The following is a 20,693-nucleotide window of genomic DNA, read 5'->3' as shown; positions in this document are numbered from 1 at the left end:
CACTCAGCATTGGCAGGTAGTGAAACATGTCTTCTGCTACCTTCAAGGCACTCAGCACTATGCATTGTTTTACAGCAACAATGAGTCTTCTTTATGTTTGTCTACCTACACAGACAATGACTAGGCAGAATGTTCTGACACAAGAGTGTCAACCAGTGGTGGATATTTTTTCCCTGTTGGTAGCTCATGCATCTCATGGCTCAGCAAGAAGTAGCTGACAGTAGCCACATCCAATTGTGAAGCTAAATATAGGGCAGCATTCATAGCTCCTGTGGAATGTGTCTGGCTTCGCCGTCTTTTGCTGATCTTGGTATCGGACAACAGTTTGATACCACCCTTTACACTGACAGTAAAATCACAATAGAAATTACGCAAAATCCATAATTCCATGCATGGACAAAACACATTGAGGTGCATTATCACTATGTCAAGGGACGGATCCATGTTGGAGAGATAGCCTTGACCTATGTGCCGACACATGCCAATGCAGTAGATGGTTTTACCAATCCCCTTTCTAAAGATAATTTTGAAGCTTTTTGACAAACTCTAAAATTATTACCACTACCAGGGTAGTCTCTTACACCGTGTATTAGTTCACGGCATTCACTTAAGGGGGGGTTGTTAGCCTTCTACCTCCATGAAGTTCATGTGTGAACAGAGTTGATTACCCTATACTGGTAGGGGTAAAGGATTTACCTTTGGTACTTTGTCTCATGGCCTTGACCTATGTGCCAACACATGCCAACGCGGTAGATGGTTTTACCAATCCCCTTTATAAGGATAATTTTGAAGCTTTTTGACAAACTCTAAAATTATTACCACTACCAGGGTAGTCTCTTACACCCTGTATTAGTTCACGGCATTCACTTAAGGGGGGGTTGTTAGCCTTCTGCCTCCATGAAGTTCATGTGTGAACAGAGTTGATTACCCTGTACTGGCAGGCGTAAAGGATTTACCTTTGGTACTTTGTCTCATGGCCTTTATAGACTTGCCCGATGACTCTGATTTCGGCTTGTAAACTACCCTAAAGAAAGGATTTACCTTTTGGCTCTTTGCTGGGCTGGCAACAAAAGCCCGATCTCCTATACGCATGACATATCTGTTTGCCTGGATTGCTCTTCTTTGCAAGAGCACAGAAACCAACTCCTCAAACTTCAAGGCATTTGGATTGCCTTTTCTCATGAGTCTAATGGTAGAAGCAAAACTTTGATACGAGTCTAGCGACATATTCAAGACAATAGACACCAATGAACTGTCAGGATATACTTCATCCACATTGGCCACCTGCTCCTTAAAATCCTTGATTTTTGTAAGAAAATTGTCCATTGAGTCTCCCTAATTCATATGCTTTGACTCTAACTGTTTGTGTGGATAAGAAACACGTGCTTGATTACATACCTAGACAATTATGCAAGTGCATCCCAAGCATGTTAGCAATCCTACATGACTGAATGTGAGAAATGATACTCCTCTTGACTGATAAAGCAAGCAAAGCATGTACCTACGCATCTCTTCCATCCCACTTTGTTTTTTCCTACGTAGGAGGTATGCTATCATGTGGTAATGCACTGTGTGAAACTGAGTCCATGTCTAAAGATGTGCCTTCTACATCATGTTCATCAGAGGAACCATGAAATTTCTACGTACCAACCACAATATTACATAGCCCTTTGGCTACCAATACATACTGCATTATATAGGGCCATAACGGGTAGTTGGTTCCATCAAGCTTATCCTTAGCGTTTCAGATAACATCCAAAATACATCACTATCTAGCCAAGTAATCATGCAACCTACAAGTGCTAATGATCCTTTGATGCAACCAAGGTGGCTGCTAATAAGGCCACCTTAGTAAAGTGAGTAGAGATTTTACTCGTAAGATATAGAGATCGATGTTACTGAAGTGTAGGTCATAGACAAGATCTGGTGTGGTGAGTGTTTGATGATGCTTTCATGTGTCTGATGATGCTTTCACGTGTCTGTATTAGATTTGACAATACTAGTCCAGGAATTTGATGAAGAACAATGCAAATCTAGACCCTATAGATGTCTATAAAAAATCAAAAACTGTGCGAATGGCCCCCAAAATATGCCTGGAACAAAAATTTGATCAAAAAACTTCAATTCAAAGTACTTCACACTTCCAAGTCCTCTTTCTTCTCCTAGAAGAGCTCCTTGGTTCAATTCAAGAAGATAGGCGACTTGGGGTGAACGGGAGACAGCAGCAACAGGGGCGAGGAGCATATGCTCTGATACCAAATGTTGGAAATAGGGTTACAGGAATGCGCACACACACACACACACACACATTGTGGAGAAGCTCAAGGGAGCACACAATGAGATGATAGATAGATAATGAATGTGTGCTGTGTACAAAGATTATAAGGATACACCCATCTTACACAAACATAGTGGAGAAGATGGGTGTATACTAATCATCTTTGTACAGCAAACATTCAGTATCTATCTATCATCTCGTTTTTGTGTGCTCCCTTGAGCTTCTCCACTATGTTTGTTTGTGTGTGTGTGTGTGTGCGCGCGCGCCACACACACTTTCTTGCAACCATGTTTCCAACACTCAATATGAGAGCATATGCTCCTCGTCTCTGTGCTACTGCCTACCCTTCACCTCGAGTCACCTATATTCTTGAATCGGATCAAGGAGCCCTTCTGGGAGAAGAAAGAGGACCTGAAAAACTTCAGTACAAAGTATTGTACACTTCCATGTCCTCTTTCTTCTCCTAGAAGGGCTCCTTGATCCGATTCAAGAATACATGTGACTTGTGGTGAAGGATAGGCAGTAGTAGCAATAGGGGCAAGGAGCGTATGCTTTGATACCAAATGTTGGAAATAGGGTTGTAGTAATGCACACACACACACACACACACACAGTGGAGAAGCTCAAGGGAGCATACAATGAGATGATAGATAGAAAATGAATGTGTGCTATAAAAAGATGATATATAGACAACGAATGAGATGATAGATAGATAATGAATGTGTGCTATACAAAGATGATAAGTATACCCCAAGATAGGTGTATACTAGCACGGAGGGGAAAAAACCTCCTGAAGAGGGAAAAAGTGCCCCGATTGGTCCTAGTGTGTTTACACACATCACTACCAAATATGGATGCATGCTCATCAACCAATCCAAGGCGTCTATTAGGTAATGTGGTTTTGCCAAACTTAAACTTTGACCTCAACACTGGCCCTAACATCAAGGGAGTATTGTCTTACTTCTAGAGCATCAAGTATCTATCAATACACTACCTCACCACCTTTGAAGATATGTTCAACACAAACTTTTGGATGTCATACTACTTCTTTCAGAGGGTCAAGTACCTATTAGCACATTACATCACCACCTATGAAGATATGTTTGACACAGACTTCTAGATGCCATACTACTACTTATAAGTGAAAGGATATAGGCAGAGGGTCTCTACTAGGAAGCACATGGACTTAAACCCATATAAATTTCAAGGACAGAATGTACCTCAAGAAGAGAGGGCACCTTAACACCCTTTTGGGGTTAACAAATTTTCGTATACTCATTTGTATATACTTCCATTGACTTAAACGCATATAAATTTCAAGGTTGAAATGTACCTCAAGAAGAGAGGGCACATTAACACCCTCTTAGGGTTAACAAATTTTTGTATACCCATTTGTTTAACCAAAAAAGCTTAGTCAAGAGTTGTATTCTCCTTTAAGTCTATTTAAGTCCATGTAAAGGCTAATGTTATAAAGTCTATATCCTTTGTTTTTTAAGCCATTTTTTAAGAGTTATGACTGCCAAGTGTGAAATTAAAGGAATGTTATATAAGTGAAGCCTTCACTATTGTATGGGCACCCTTATGCATAAACTCTTGGGCCAAAACTATTGGCTAACTCATGCATGAGAGAGAGAGAGAGAGAGAGAGAGAGAGAGAGAGAGAGAGAGAGAGAGAGAGGGATCATGAGAGATGGAATTACATTGTGCATTGTGCCTCTTGATTTATTGCTTCATGTGTGCGAGAGAGATGAAGTGAAAGAGATCGAGTGAGAGAGTAAGTTGTCTAGTGCTATGAAGCACCGGTGAGTGACACCCCATTAGAGTAAGCAAAGAAGAGAAGTGACCAAATGGAAGCTATCTGTAAAAGGTAAAAAAACACACAAGAAGTAAGATACTAAGCTTGAGATGGATGGTGGACACTAAACAATGATTCTCTCAATGGGATGCCTTACACCTTGTCTCACTGTCAATGCTTTAGCTCATGACCCACTTACTAGTGAAGCATTCCATCTATGACATGTATTACTAGATGTGAAAGAGCAGGTGTTTTTGAATAATGGCACTACACATCAATAATCAATCCTCCCCACAAGATTTCCATCTTTTGGAAAGAGAGGTTGCATGACCCCCCTTATTAGTACCACAGTATGCTATTCAAAGCAATGCTACCTATTGACTTAGCTCTCATCATCTACCGACGAGTGAGACTAGGTTGGAATGGGGGTTTAGAGCTCTAGAGGACAACACACACATTATACTTTTGGCATCGTGCAAGAGACATTCAAAACACACTCTCTTATATATGCCACTGTTTGTACACTTTTCCTCATTTATTTGAAAGAATAAACCATCAACATATTCCTCACACAGATAGGGAAAGTCATTGCTCTATCCACCTTTATCACTCCGATGTCGTAAGGAACTTACCTCTTTCATCTCTTCACCACCAACCATTCATTGTTGTTGCTGAAGGCAACAATCTTTTCAAGCTTATCTTAATCGACAAGTTTAAATGTTATCTAGTACATATCCAGATGCACAAGTCATTGATGCGCAATTCTAACATCCGCAAGAAAGAACCAAATGTTTTCTAGTACATATCCAGATGCACAAGTCATTGATGTGCAATTCTAACATCCACAAGAAAGAACCAAATTAGGATTCTCTAATCAGGAACTTTCTTCATATCTCATGTGGGTTGGACCTTTGTTTCGGGCAAACCAACCACCAAGTGTGCCAAATGTCAATCCATAGTATTAAAACCTTAGTCACCTTAGTCATTATTCCTGCACTTAGATATCAATCGGCATACTGAAACTGTATGTGCCGCTTTATATCTTTTCGATTATCTTATAGCGCAAGGTGCAAGCTCACAATGTAGTAATGGAAAATCATCAGTAGTCAAAGATATCTTTTATAGTAATACATAGATACATTATGCCATCATTGTTTATCTTGTAAATGTATGGTATGTACTGATATCTGCTTATGTTATCAATTGATCGTAATATATTAACATGTCAAACCGTATTGGTTATTTGCCAACAATGGAGTGTGAGCATTTATTGAGACATGAATGGCACAAGGGTGCATGTCTCTTGTGGACTAGGGCTACTATAAAAACATGTAATCCAAAACACCTCGACAATAATACACATAATGCAAAGAAAAAACTAAAGAAAAAGAACAATCCACCTAGAAATTTCAATCAATTTCCTTTGTTAATGTATATTGCTATAGAATATTTAAAATATTATATATGTATTGACTAATCACATGTTAATAATTGTTAAAACCACACAATAAATGTTTTATTTTTAATAATTAATTTATGTTAATAAAAAAAATAGATAGATATGTATTTACTACCAAATTATTTTAAAACTTTTAGTACTTATTTATTTACTAAAATAAGAAAATATTAACTGGTTAACTACTAAAACTTCTCTGAATGAACATCTCCTAAAATCAAAGAAAATAAAAGGGAGACCTACCTCGTCTCTTTTTTGAGAAAGCTTTATTTGAACTTTGTTTGAATGAACATCTCCCAAAATCAAATAAAATCAAAGGGAGACCTATTGAGACCTCCTCTCTTGTTTGAGAAAGCATTGTCTAATTAATTAATTTTACTTAATATAATTGAAAGCACTACATGATTTTTTCAAAATAATTGAAAAGTATAAATAAATATTAATTGATTAACTATTAATATTTTAAACTTTATTTGAATGAAAATCTTCCAAATCAAAGAGGGATACCAATTGAGAGGAAAGCTTTGTATTTTTCTTTACGAACACAATTGAAAACACTATATATGAATGTTGAAACACCGCGGCTGCTTGCACCTTAAGCATTAGCATTTGGATTTGCATGAAGGCGGCAATAATCCCCGGTAGTTGTCAACCCGGGAGTCCTTCTCTGTAGAGTTGCAGTTCTGATGTGTCTGAGGTGGTTGCAAATGGAAAAGCTCTTGAAGAGACCTCGAAGTAGCGTTTCTGCACAGAAACATCTTGCTCGAGGCTTTGCAAGCTTTGGCGATCCGCCCCGCCACTCTCAACGCAGAGTTGTGGTCACAGGTAAGCTGCAATCTCTTCATGCTTGGCTTGTAATTAAGAGAAACAGAGAAAAAAAGAGAGGAAAAACAACATTTCTAGGGTTAGGGTGGTTAGGGATGAGTTCTCTGAAGTTTTCTGTTAAGCATCTAGGATTAAAGCTCAACTTGTTTTCTAGGTTTAGTCATTAGCTTAACCTTTTTTCTAAGGTTTTGATAAGCCTAATCTTCTTTTGTACAGGTTTAGAAGGGATTACATGATAGGAGGGGTTATATGATAAGCCTTGCTTGTTTTCTAGGGTTGGTTATAAACCTAACCTTTTTTTGAGAGATTAATTATATGTATGTGCTAGGGCTTGAACCCTGAACCTGCACGCGCCTTTAGGCCAAGGCATTACCACTTGGGCTAGATCCCCAATGGCCTGGTTAGAATAGGTTGTAACTTGTCTTTAGAATCAGTTTCAAGCTTAACCTGTTTATCAATAGCCTGGTTAGAATAGGTTGTAAGTTGTCTTTAGAATCAGTTTCAAGCTTAACCCGTTTGCTAGAGTTAAGGATGGATATTCATAAGCCTAATCTGTTTTTTAGGGTTAGGGATGGTTACTCCTTTAGCAAGCGGGGTGGAACTTACATGGCAAAGGCTACTTGCGAAGCAGTGTGGGGTTAGAGCATTGCGGGCTGAAGACCTCAAAGTCACTGGGTTGCAGCCTCATGATGCGTTGCTGGAGTTGTTGGCACAAATGCCCTCGCAAGTGATTGCTGGTGTTCCTTATGGCTCTGCACCCGGGGAGTTCGATGCTGCTCAATGGCTTCAAGGCAAGGTTTGATTTCACATGCTAGCCTCACATTAGTGGAAAAGAGGAAAAAAAGCATCTCAAGCAGCAAATGTAGGACTTTGTAATCCCCAAGGTCATGATCTTCCAGACTAGCTTATATTATTTGGACAGTAAAAATGGTAAAGTTTCTTTACAGCTCACAAGACCACAACGGTGTATGAAACCATTGCACATTGGCATCAAAGTAGAATAAAAACTAACACAAATTCATAAATGACTAGCTGTATAGACCAACAGAAATGAAAAAGGCAGTGCAGATGCACATGATGTCATGACCATTATATAAACCATAAATGCTGTGCTCAAGTGCCTTTGCAATGAGTCTCTCTGGATCAGATATGAGGAATTAAGTAGCAAGATGCCTCCTTGGAATCATGATTGCTTGCCGCTGTGTTGTTGTCTTAGGCCGTTTGGTTTGAGGCCTTGGGTGGCTATTCTTATCACTTCAATTGAAATATTACTTTGTTTTCTATGAATAACATGCTGTGTGTATCATGTTTATTAGATGCATGGTAAAGCCTTTGGCTTTTTTCAGCTTTACTGATTCTGAATGATTGGCCTTTATTTTTGATTGCACTGTGGTATTCTACAGGATTCTAAATCTCTAGCACCATTCATAGCATATGCCTTGTGTGCTGCTGAAGAGGCCCTTTCAGATGCCAAGTGGCATCCTCAAGATTCAGGAGAGCTTGAAAGAACGGTATGCAAGTAGTGGCACTTGCATTATGCACAGGCCGTTGTTAGTATTTTTCCTTCTTGATGTGTTTTAATTTCTTTCATGTTTTTGGTTGCTTACATACATACATAAGTGTGTATGTATGCACTCAAATAGGTACGTTACATATGTGCAAAGGTACATACACATATACATACACATACATACATGTGCTTGTTTTCTCTTTTTAACAGGGAGTTTCAATTGGAGGTGGAATTGGTTGCATAAGTGAAATTACGGAAGCTGCTGGACTTATCCTGCAGCAGGTTCATTCTTGCACCAGCCATGTATTAGCTCTTTGCAAGGAGTCTTATCAACCGGTGTTTCATATGCCTTTTTTTTTGGAATTGCAACTGCAGCGCACCAGGCGCCTGAGTCCTTTTTTTGTTCCTCGCATTCTAATCAACATGGCAGCTGGGCATGTGAGCATGAAGTATGGATTTCAGGTCAGTAAACTAAACTTTCCTTGTGAACGGGGTTATCAACGCTCTTAAGTCCATCCTTTGGTGAGCTTGTAACGAAAATTCGATCCCTTCTATTTCACCTTTTAATTCTGTCTTTTCATGAAATACAGGGTCCGAATCACGCAGTAGTAACTGCTTGTGCAAGTGGTGCACACTCAATAGGGGATGCCTATCGCATGGTCAGCTTTGGTGATGCTGACGTGATGGTTGCTGGAGGAACAGAATGCAGCATTGATGCTCTCTCAATTGCAGGTTTTTCCCGGTAAAACATGGACATTTTTCTCATATGGCTCTTTGGATACTCCTGGAAACAGCAAATTGTCATATTACTGTGAAAATCATGGAGTTCTGCTGAAATCAGATCTCCACTGTCAACTTGACCTACATCGAAATTGGGAATTTTGATTTCCTCAACTGACCTGTCACTGTCATCATATACTTTCTGCAAAAGCTGATCTCACAGCACCTCTTCGGACAGTGTCAAGGCCAGAAAGCTGATCTGTCAGCATCTCGTACCCTCTCCTGTCAGTGTTAAGTCTGCTGCTCCATTTTAGAAAACAGGATCCCTGTTTTCCAAACAGGAAAGGCATTCCAAGCGTCATTCCCTAATACATCACGATCTAATCAAGGGAATTGTTGCGAGTTGGTTACGGAGAGAGTAAAAATGCTTGTTTCCAGGTGACCCTTTCTATGGTTGCTACATGCACCATTTTTACCTGCATACACAGCCATCCAAGAACCCGATGGGAAGCACGAATAAGTACAAGAGTAGATGTAGGAAGTGTCACACTTGTATCAGGGCCAAATGGCTTTTTCATGTAGAGATGGCCATAATGCTTTAGCCTTGCTATGGACTCTTTTGCTTCAATGAAGTAGCTAGAGAAGCAAATGAAAAAAGGAGAAGAGACAGAGCGGCGAATTCTGCAAGACCATTACCTGAAACTGGGAAAATGTTTTCCTTCTCATTCCGACCTGAATTCAAATGTCAAAAAGAAGGATGAGTCTTGGGTTGCCACACTCATCCACAACAATGCCAGGCATGCATTCTCAGGCTTTGTGTGGTGCCAGCCCCGGGTTTGGTACCTGTTGTGGGCTGCACGACCCCGTTTGCAGTGGGCAACCTTACTTTCTTTGGTTGCCCCTTATCATGCAGCCCAATCAGCCCAAATACGCTGCCCATTTACTGCCTGCCGCCCTTCTGCATGGACGCTCACTTTTGTCTAGGGCTTTCAAGCCCAGTTTGGGTGCTTACAAAACACGGGCCATGCTTCGTAGATGTGGCTTTTGTTGAGTGTGATTTCATGGTGGGATGATCACACACAGACCATGTAAGTTATATATTGATTGTATGCAAAATGAATAGAACCGGCAAGTTGTAAGAGATGTTGCAAACAAATTAAGAACACTTCGAGATGATTGTTTTGGGTGCATTCTTGCTTTATTGATGCATGTGCTTTATTGATGCATGTGACATGGTTGAAAAAAAGGAAGAAAAAAAAGCAGGAAAAAGGTAGAAGCTTTGTTTATTTTTCACATGCGTCACTTACGTGAGTGCTGTGTGGACACGATTCTTAGAATTAGCAGACTCAAGGGCAGAATTGGATCAGATTGGATAGTCCAATAGGCACCTAGAAGTGCCCAAGATGCATCCATAGGTGGCACATCTTTTGGGAACAGTATGAACACAATGCATGATATTTAGAATAAGTTTTTGGGGTCTGAAAATTGATAGCCGACCAGAAAATGACCAGCCATCAGAAATGTAAAGCTAGAGTCAAGGAAATAGATGAGATTATCCAGATGCCGGTATTTGCAAGTGACAGTCCTGAGAGCAAGAGAGGCAAGTAGTGGGTCAAAAGAAGGGCATTCTCAAGTAGCTATCAGAAAGGTAAAAATAGAGTTAAAAAAAGCCATATGCTGGTATTTGCAAGTGCCAGTCCTCAGAGTAAGGGAGGCAAGTAGTGGGTCAAAAGAAAGGCATTCGCAAGCAGCTAGATTCAGCCTGGGAACTGCCAAGACAAGTTTGTAGCATTAATGCACAGAAGGATGCAGCCGGATCTCTTATAGATCTTGTGTTTTATCCATTGTAATATACTGATTCATGCAATACATAGTACATTAGGTCAATTCCACCTTGTCTATTGAAAGAGGTTACAATGTATGGTGTATAAAAGAGAACACTCACAAGAAGTAGGATCTTTCACAGCACAAAACTTTAAAACTCAAATTGCACAATAATAGATAGAGAAGAATTTTACATTATTGAAGTGATACAATAAATGGCAAAATCCCACACCCGTGTGCTCTTGTGAAGAGAGCTTCGATGGCTAATCTAGAACTACTAAGATGGAGGGTGTATGCTAGTAGAAGCTAGGGAGTAATTTCACAGTGATTACTAATGAATTGTGAGAAGGGGCTGTGTATCTATGTGGGGCAGCCATGACATGATTGCGTAGGTCTGTGGTCATAGTCGGTGCCACCGTCCGTGGTGTAGACTTGGCCCATAAAGATGAACAAAAAATTGTTACGCAGTAACGCCACCTCCCACGGCCATTCGGGCTCATATTAGGCCCTGTTCAGGCCCTGCAATGTGATAGGGTGTCCAAGAGTATCTAAAGCTCACTAAAAAGCCAGGGTAATCTCTCTGAAGAGTAGTCAATGTCTCCCATGTAGCGTCCTCCTCAACACGATCCTTCCACTTGATCTTGTGTTCCGTGATAAGCGTATTACGCAATCTTCTTTCACGAAATCCAAGAATCTTTTCAGGTTCGTGCGGAACAAATGTCATGTCCTCGACATCTATAATTTCTTGAGGAGTAACTAACTGATTTGTTCCACCCAGTACTTCCTTAAGTCTATTGACATGAAATACAGGATGAACTTTCACATGAGAAGGCAAATCCAATTCATATGTAAATGAACCAATCCGTCGTGTAACACGAAATGGTCCACAGTATCTAGGGGATAATTTTTTCGGAAATCGACCTGTCCGTAAAGTCTCGGAATCTTTAGGAGCTCGTAAATACACCATTGTTCCTTCAGAGAACTCTCTGGGTGAACGATGTCTATTAGAATAAAACCTGTCTCGGTCTTGAGCACTTCTAATAGATTCTTTCTCAACTTGTAACATTTCCTGCATATCTTGCAAAAAATTACGTGCTGTATCATGCTGAAGTCCTGAGAATCCTACTGTAACAGGTGATCTAGGTTGAAAGCCATACATAAGCATGAAAGGACTAAAACCTGTACTCGTATGCTTAGTACTGTTATATGCAAATTCTAACATAGGAAGATAATCCTCCCATGAACTCTGTCTTTTGGATACATATGCTCGAAGCATATCCTCCAAAATCTGATTCACTCTTTCAGTCTGGCCATCAGATTGAGGATGTTCAGAGGAACTCAAATTCAAAGTTGTTTCCAACTTCTCAAAAACAAGTTTCCAAAAATCACTCGTAAACTTAGAGTCCCTATCACTGACTATGTCCTGCGGTAACCCGTACAGTCTAAACAATTGCTCGATAAACTGCCGTGCTAATTGCGTAGCTGTAATAGTCTTTCGGGTCGGTAAAAATCTAGCCATTTTTGTCAAGCGATCTACCACAACCCAAATAGAATCGTGGCCTTGATGTGTTCTTGGCAATCCGGTAATAAAATCCATGGAAAGACTTTCCCATTTATTACCTGGGATTTGCAAAGGATGCAACAACCCAGCCTGTCTAAAGTGTTCAGCTTTATTTGCCTGACAAATTTGACACTTGAGAACATAATCTTCTACATACCCTTTCATCTTTGGCCAATAAAAAGTGTGTTTCACTAATGATAGTGTCTTGTGTACCCCAGGGTGTCTAGCAGAAGGGGCGTCGTGACACTCCTTAAGAATCTTGGACCTAATGTCCGGGATCTGTGGTGATAAGACAATCGTGAGGTGTCTGACATGATCCTCAAGAGTACGACTATATATCAAAATATCATCCAGGAACACCACCATAAATTTTTCCAAATGTTCATGAAAGAGTTCGTTCATCATTTGCTGGAAAGTGGCTGGAGCATTGGTTAACCCAAAAGGTAATACGAGAAACTCGTAATGGCCATACTTAGTTTGAAAGGTGGTTCTTTCGACATGCCTTTCATGAATACGTATCTGGTGATAGCCAGTACGTAAATCTATCTTCGTGAAATATTTCGCTCTTGCTAACCGGTCAATCAAGTCATCTGATCTAGGGAGAGGATAACGGTTCTTAATGGTCAGCTTGTAATCTCTTGTAATCTATACACATTCTCCAAGTGTTGTCCTTCTTTCTCCTAAGCAACACAGGTGTACCCCAAGGTGATTTACTTGGACGGATCTGGCCCATCCTCAAATAATCTTCGAGATGTTTAGCCAACTCATCTTTCTCAGCTTGGCTCATCCTGTAAGGTGGAATACTGACAGGATGAGCACGAGAGATCAAGTCAATACTATGATCTACTGCCCGTTCAGGTGGTAAACCCGATGGTAGTTCCTTAGGAAATACATCTTGAAACGAATCAAGTATCTTGTGTAATTCTTTGCTTTCAAACACACTTAATTCATTTACATCCATGGAAGGTATGAGAAATGAAGAAAGTGGAATCAAGACGCAATGGAAAGCGGTATACAAAGAAGAATCCATTATATTTCCAAAATCAATTGTATTTACAAGAAGTCCCTGAGAGGGATGAATACAATCACCTAAAATACTATACTGGTCCCTATGCTGAAAAGAAAAAATATGACTAGACCAATCTATCTGGAATCGATGTGTCTTAAACCACTCAATCCCTAATAACAAGTCTACATTCACTAGGTGCATTACATAGCATTCCAGAGTATCTTTGTAGTCCTGAATCTGGATTGGAAGCATCTCCACCTTTCGATCCCATACTTGCCTTTCCGCAGGTAGGCATACCTCATTGGTATGATCGCTGGGTGTCGTATCAAGACTCAATTTCTGCACAAGTTTGTAGTTAACAAAGTTGTGTGAGCTGCCAGGGTCTAGAAGAATGTGAATCTTATGGCCATTCACTTCTCCATAAACTCGGAGAAGATCATGCAAGCCAAATACTTTAGAATTGAACAGACAATCAGAAGAAGTACTAGGGCGAGAAAGTACAGTAATTGACGTACCTGTCAAAGACAACTGGTTAGCTGCCTTTGGCTTGGGTCTTGCGTTTGTCTTTGCACCCTTTTGCTTTGGGCACTCGTTACGCATGTGTCCTTTTTCTTCGCAGATAAAACAACGTCCTTCCTTCTTGAGCTTTAAAGCCCTAAGGAGTCGTTTCTTCTTCGCTGGTGTCGAACCTATACAAGGCATTTGCCACTACATTCTTCTTTCCCGGAGTACAATTTGAAAATGGAACATAGAAAGGAAATTTGTCATTCTCATTTGCTTCTCAGAGAGCTTTGTTTGAGATAGAGAGTACCTCAAACTTTGGTTATCGGATTTGACTATAAATTCAGTCCCAAGAAGATAATGCTTCCATATTTTCAAGGCATGAATTACAACCAAGAGCTCTTTTTCATAAATGTCCATATGGATCTCTACATCATGCAATCTACGGCTCTCATAGGCTACTGCATGACCCTCTTGATTTAGGACTGCAGCTATGCAATTCCCACAAGCATCACATTCCACCGTGAATGGCTTCTGCAAGTTTGGAATGATCAATACAGGCCCACATATGATAGCATCCTTGAGTTGGTACAAGGCATCCTGTTCATCTTGGGTCCATTTGAAAGTGGCTTTCTTCTTTGTAAGCTCATGTAGTGGCGAGGCAGTCTCAACAAAATGCCTTATGAATCTCCTGTACTATGAGCATAATCCAAGAAACCTACGGACCTTATGCACATTATGTAACTCTGGCCAATTCCAAATGGTTTCGACCTTAGTAGGATCCATTCTCACACCCTCCTTGGATACAATGTGTTCCAAATAGTGTATCTTTGAGAGAAAGAACTCACTCTTCTTGGCATTTATGAAGAGTTTATGCTTTCGCAACTCTTCAAATATTGTGGCCAAGTGAATCCTATGCTCTTGCTCATTCTTGGAGAAAACCAAGATGTCATCAAAGAATAAACCTGTGAAGTTACGATGGGCTCGAAAGATCTTGTCCATCATACGGTTCAATGTTGCCGGGGCATTGGTAAGGCCAAAAGGTATCACCAAAAACTGATACAACCCAAAAGCTGTCTTGAACGCGGTCTTATGGACATCTTGGGGACCACACGAATCTGGTGATAACCACTCTTCAAATCGATGTGGCTAAAATAAGCCGAACCATCAAGTTTATTCAAGATGTCATCTATGCGTGGGATTGGAAACTGATTCTTGATAGTGAGCTTGTTTAGAGCTCGGTAATCCACGCACATACGGAATGATCCATCTTTCTTTTGCACAAGAAGCACGGGAGAGCAAAAAGGTGAGGAGCTTGGCTGAACCAAACCCTTCTCTAAAAGCTCATTAACTTGCTTCATGATTTCCTCTTGTTGTGCAGCACTCACACGGTATGTGGGTTTGTTAGGTGGAGAACTACTTGGCACAAGATCTATGCGATGATCCTCGGGCCTCTCAAGAGGTAGCTTTCTCGGCAATGCATCGGCAAAACAATCTCTATATGCATTAAGAAGATTTAGCCTGTCTCGAGTCAATACATCCACATTCACATTACTTTGTTCAATCTCACGAACAAAAAAAAAGTACGTAGAAAGACCCTTTTTCCTTGTCTTATTAATCTGGATGTGTGATACAACCAGGATGGAATTCCCCTCTTTGCCAGCATCAATGACATGCATGCGGTCTCTATGCATAAAAGTGATCCTGTTCGTTTTGTACTCTTTGCGGGGCTCAAGCCTATGATGCCATGGCTTTCAAGCAACACATCACATCCATTCAAAGGAGCAATCAAGAAGTGCTCATGATATAGATAACCTTGTATGTGTATGCGCAACTTCCCAATAAGAGGAGTAACCTGCACCTCTTTGCCAACAAAGGCGGCCTCTACCTCAACCTGGGGCTCCATGTTCTAACCTCTATGCCCAAGGCGGCTGCCATTTGTGTAGAGATGAAGTTATCTGTTACACAATCATCAAACAAAAACAAGGCAGGCTAATCCTTGATTTGCCCCCAAGCTTTGTATACCACCCTCTCGTTGCCATCATGCTTAGTGCTACCTTGCACATCGGGAACGGCATGCACATTGACCTTAGGTTGGTTGTCCTCTTGCTTTTGCTTGCGGTTTGGGCATTGCCTCGACATGTTCTCTTTGCTACCACATGGAAAGCATTTCCCCTTTTTCGTATATTGCTCCCTTTGCTCGGGAGTCAAGCCAAACTTGTTCTTCTTTGTTCCATTGTCTTTAGATGAGGTATTTTCAGCTTTACCTCCTTTGTGGGCTTCCCGAAAGTTCTTTTTAGGTGGCTGTCCACCTTTTTGCAGGTTTGGGACAGCCCCCTCTTTGCCCTTGGAACCCCCATTATCTTGCTTAATTTTAAGCACCAATTGCTCCATAGTAAGAGCAGATGAAAGGGTGTATTTTGGGTGCAATTCGATGCCCGAACGGTAGGCTGGTTGCAACCCGGAGTGGAACTTTCTTTTCTTCTCATCTTTGGAAAGATGCATAAAGGGAGTAACCTCCAGCAAGACCTTCCAAAACTTGTTCACATATTGTTGCACACTCTCATTGTCTTTCTACTCAAAGTCTATCCCACTTTTGTGTGAGTTTGCTCCGCATTCGGAGGCAAAAATAGGGCATAAACCTGTCTTTGAACTCTTTCCAAGTGCAAATGGGATCTTTGGTGGTCTTTTTGGTGATCCACCAATGTGCGGTTGTCCCCTTCAAGAACATGCTTGCATGGCGGGCTTTAGACTTCTCGGTGAAGTCCTTGTAAGCCCAACGGGGCGTGCAGTGAAAAGACTCAACCGTGTGTTCAAGATATCTATATATATATATATATATAGAGAGAGAGAGAGAGAGAGAGAGAGAGAGAGAGAGAGAGAGAGAGAAATGAAGAGAGAGAGAGAGAGAGAGAGAGAAGGGAATAGGAATCTTGCACAATACACCACACTGAGCGGGGGGAACATGCCCCGTCCCCTTTCAGGAATTTATTGAGGAACAATCTAGGCCAGGATCAATACAATCAATGAATACAAAACAAACAGATATGCCGATGAATACACCACACTGAGCGGGGAACAGGCCCCGTCCCCTTTCAGGAATTTATTCAGGAACAATCTAGGCCAGGATCAATACAATCAATGAATACAAAACAAACAGATATGCCGATGTAGGATATCCAAGTCGATGTCGATGTCGAGGCAGAAGATCTCTGATGTCGAGCACACCACGGGGATGACCCACAAGTATCTCTCATCGGGCTAGTAGCAGAACCAATATCCAAATCCAATGGATCCAAATCCAAGTTTATGTCCAAGTTCAAGTTCCAGTTCCAATCCAAGTTCCAGTTTATATCCAAGTTCCAGTTCCAATCCAAGTTCTAGTCCTATCCAATGATAAGTCCAAACTCTAGTTCCAAGTCCAAGTCTAAACTCTAAGTTCCAAGTCCAGATCAAGTCTAAGTCCAAAATCCAAGTCCAAATCCAAGTTATATGTCCAAGTTCTCCATGTCTATGCTGCATGTTCAAGGTCTATGTTCATGTCCAAGCTTCATGCCCAAGCTATATGTCCAAGTTCCATGTTCAAGTTCATATCCAAGTCCAAATCCAAATCCTAATCCAAGTCCAAAATCACTCGCTCATCCCATGAGTAATCTCCATAACTCCTATAGCTTTGTCGATGAAGGAAACCATGAAAAAGCTCTTTTTGACAAGAAAACTGATATAAAACCTGTTTTAATGGTTTTCGGGCGATAAAAACCACCAAAAAATAGTTTTTAGGGTTTTTGGAGCAATTTTAGGTTTTTTGAAATTTTCTGTCCGTACAGTCCGCATAGTTCCCTATAGCTGACAGATCCGTACAGCCATACAAAAAGATGATGACATGGCTGTAACACTTTTGGTCTCATAGACTTTTTGGTCTTCTGTAGACGTTAATATACCTTTCTTTGTGTGGTGTGTGTGTGTGTGTATGCTATTCTTGATTGGTTCTGTAGGGATAATGTTTTGAGGAGTCTTGCTTATTCCTCGGCTGGACTCTTGACTTTTGTATGTTCTATCATATTTAATTCAAGATTTTCATGTACTCTGGTTGTTTTTTGATGGTGTAAAAAATGTTTCTTTTCTTCAGGGCTAAAGCTTTAAGTACAAGGTTTAATCACGAGCCAAAGAAGGCCTCAAGGCCATTCGATAGCAATCGCGATGGGTTTGTGTATGTAAATAAAAAAAACAGAACTCCCCTGACCTAGCTTTTGGCCTTGGAAACTTTGTATCAGACTGTTTATCATTTGTGATTTTCTACAGGATAGGTGAAGGTGCAGGCATCATGATTTTAGAGGTGAGCGCATGCTTTTAAGCATAAAATCGAATTCATTGAAGTGCCCCAATTAGCGAGCCATTCTGATTTGAATGCGCTGTGATCTGCTCTCCTATTGTTGTCGTCTTTTTTTTTTTTTTGGGGGGGTTGGGCTGTCTTACATGAGCAATGCTCTGCAAGTTGGACTTCGTGTTTTCTAAGTTAAGAAAATCACTGCTTGTTGGAAATTTTAGGAGTTTGAACATGCAAGACATCGTGGTGCGAAGCTTTATGCCGAAGTTCGAGGTTACGGCATGTCAGGTAGAGCGACCTAAGATGCAAAATGTATCAGCATGGTCTCTTGGCAATGCTAGTGGAAACAAAAGAACACTACACTCACACATTAGGTATGAGATTGAAGGTGCTGAAAGAAGGCATATACTCTTATTTTCTGAATCATGCAATGTGCATTTCATCGTGTCCACTAATGCCAAGGTTGTTCAAAACTTACTCTTAATGCCATAGTTGTTCAAAAACTAGTCCGATAGCCAAAGTGCAGCTGGTTTGATTAAAAGTTTCCACTGCAAGGAGTCTCAACTTGGTTTATTGATTTTTTTGAGTGGGTTTCTTGATTTTTTGCAGTGTGAGCTTGTATTTGTGTTTCCCCTCCTTTAACCTAAATCTCCTCGCCTCACTTCTCCAAGGTGCTCCATCATTGGGAAGCAGTCACTGGACTTCCGTACCATCTGGTAACAAAGTGCTGCATGTTTATTATGGGATTCTCGAAGGGCAAATATGCGTGGTGGGAATTCTAGAGGGCTTAGCTAGGTCTGTGGCAAATGTGAAAGAGAAATGGCCGAGGGAGAGGTCCAAGACATTAATTGTAGTATGAGAAGATGAATACCCAAGGGGATTAGGCCAGCTACTACTGTGCAAGGGTGGACTTATCAAAACATGTGAAAAGACTTTCGAAAAATTCTAAAGAGGAAGCATAATCATTAAGCAAAGGCTTGTTCATGGTTGGGAGGTGAAGAGAAAAAAAGTGCCTCTAGCCGTTGTGAATTGTGTTTCTGCATGAAGCTGTCTGTGAAAAGTTGGGGAAGGTAAACTTTTTATTAGCACACTTGGACCTTGTGGATCGACCTTAGAGTATGGCTCCATCCTCAAAACCACACTTTGGACAATAAGGATTTACCTTGTGAATCCTTATTGTGTCACGTAGACAGTGACACACTGGCATCATCATCAGTGCAATATTTGTACAGAAGTAATACCTTCTTCTAGGAATATTTGTCGTATGCCATGACCCCATTGTGAGCCCTCAGTCCAGGGACAATCAGGCACGAGCTATGTAGGTCAGTCTCTGAGCCATATAGGGCAATCTGGAGTTAGTCCTCTTTACCCACTTGGAGAAAGCAGTCAGCCTTAGCAGTAGTGTTGCATTCGAAAGCATGTAGCAGCATATATGTCAGGTAGGCGTGCCCATGGGTTAGCCAAAGGCCAACCCATGGCTGGTGGACCTGACAGCAGCAGCCTGGTTAAGCCCTGAACCCTTAATAGAGGCAGCCAACAGCAATAAGGGATCATGTGTCCCCGTCGGCCAGCATATGGGGCTGTCTTAGGGATCACATCAGCAAGTCGTGGGCCTTTTAGCAGTCGGCCAGCAGGTTGGCAGCATTAAACCAACAAGCGCCAGCCTTAAATGTTAAAACATTTTTATGTCCAATATGGACCTAGCCCACAGATTACTTTGGCTGACCAGCATCTAGGGAATCATATACAAGCAAGCGCTGATTTTCAGCATAAATCATTCAGAAATTCAGCAAGTCTCAAGCAGATTTCAGCAGTAAATCAGCAGATAAATATCCTATCCTCTCGAGGCAAATATTGAAGCTCCTCTTCCATTCTCAGCCAGCATATGTGCAGTCCTACAGCTATCAAGACTTGCATAAGAGACTTCTGCAGAGCCATTGGATTGGTGGATACTCAGCCAAGGTACGGTCTTCCTCTCATCCTTGCGTTGGGTAGTCATATTGCTTGTTATCAAGCATTGTACAACAGTTCTCCAAAGAATTAATATAAGAAAATACTCTTGCTTGCAGGAGAGAGAGGGGTGGGGGGGAGCTTCAGTGGGTAATTGGGACCCAATACTGTGTCGTCTACTTCTCTTCTATTCTCTTCTCTCTCTCTACTCTCTGCTAAAGATCTCACCACATAAAGGTATAAAAAAGGCCCTGTTGTGTGTTACCACAATCAACCTCAGTGCATGTAACATATTAGGATTCACTTGGGACCTTGTGGATTGGCCTTAGAGTATGGATCCATCCTCAAAACCACACTTCGGACAATAAGGATTCACCTCAAAAATCCAAGCTCATTGGCACCAAGCGGAGAGCACGGCCGGTTGCCAAAGGCTTAGCACAAGTCGAAGAATTCGACTTTCAGGAGGCTTTTGCTTTCACAAGTTTATTGACCACAATATTCACTGTCGTAACATTATCGGCTCATGAGAGTGGCATGTATATTAGATGGATGCCAAATCTGCTTTCCTCAATCAAAACCTCAAGGAGAAGCTTTGTGGAGCTGCCATAAGGGTTTGCAGTTCATGGTTTCAAACAAGGTGTGTAGGTTGCAGAAGGCACTGCACGGGCTGCAACATAGGAGTGTGTTTAATTTGTGTTTATAATACTAATCATATCTACCTTAGGAAGGACTAAATAATGAAGGTGAATTTGTGAACTTGGAAGGTTCACTCAATGAGTGACAAATTTCTAGCAAAGGAGATATAGAACCACGTCAGCTAATGTGTGTCAGATTTCTTGTCATGCTTTGGAAGATGAACGAATGTACCAAAGCCTGAGGACTCAGAGAATCAGATTATGCACTGTACCAAAGCCTGAGGACTCAGAGAATCAGATTCA

The 20,693-nt window shown here is 41.0% G+C and overlaps 1 protein-coding gene across 5 annotated transcripts in view; it reads left to right on the top strand.

Annotated features, from left to right (window-relative positions):
* Positions 1-6,053: 6,053 nt before the first annotated feature.
* Positions 6,054-20,693, top strand: part of LOC147612111 (Beta-ketoacyl synthase) — a 53,510-nt gene continuing 38,870 nt past the window's right edge. For all 5 annotated transcript variants that reach the window (XR_015263654.1, XR_015263655.1, XM_086783988.1 and 2 more), the window contains exons 1-9: positions 6,054-6,353; positions 6,917-7,149; positions 7,757-7,864; positions 8,074-8,145; positions 8,239-8,325; positions 8,454-8,605; positions 17,608-17,688; positions 17,781-17,814; positions 18,027-18,093. Coding sequence is in view for 3 of the 5 variants with exons in the window: in XM_086783988.1 (XP_086640114.1) it covers positions 6,215-6,353; positions 6,917-7,149; positions 7,757-7,864; positions 8,074-8,145; positions 8,239-8,325; positions 8,454-8,605; positions 17,608-17,688; positions 17,781-17,814; positions 18,027-18,093 (973 nt within the window). In the remaining 2 variants the exon portion in view is untranslated. The remainder of the gene's footprint in view (positions 6,354-6,916; positions 7,150-7,756; positions 7,865-8,073; positions 8,146-8,238; positions 8,326-8,453; positions 8,606-17,607; positions 17,689-17,780; positions 17,815-18,026; positions 18,094-20,693) is intronic.

Source organism: Cibotium barometz, chromosome 46, assembly GCF_041138505.1.
Source record: "Cibotium barometz isolate CiBa-2024 chromosome 46, ASM4113850v1, whole genome shotgun sequence".
Taxonomy (NCBI): domain Eukaryota; kingdom Viridiplantae; phylum Streptophyta; class Polypodiopsida; order Cyatheales; family Cibotiaceae; genus Cibotium; species Cibotium barometz.
Note: the sequence above shows the minus strand (reverse complement) of the source record. Positions and strands in the feature narration are given on the sequence as shown.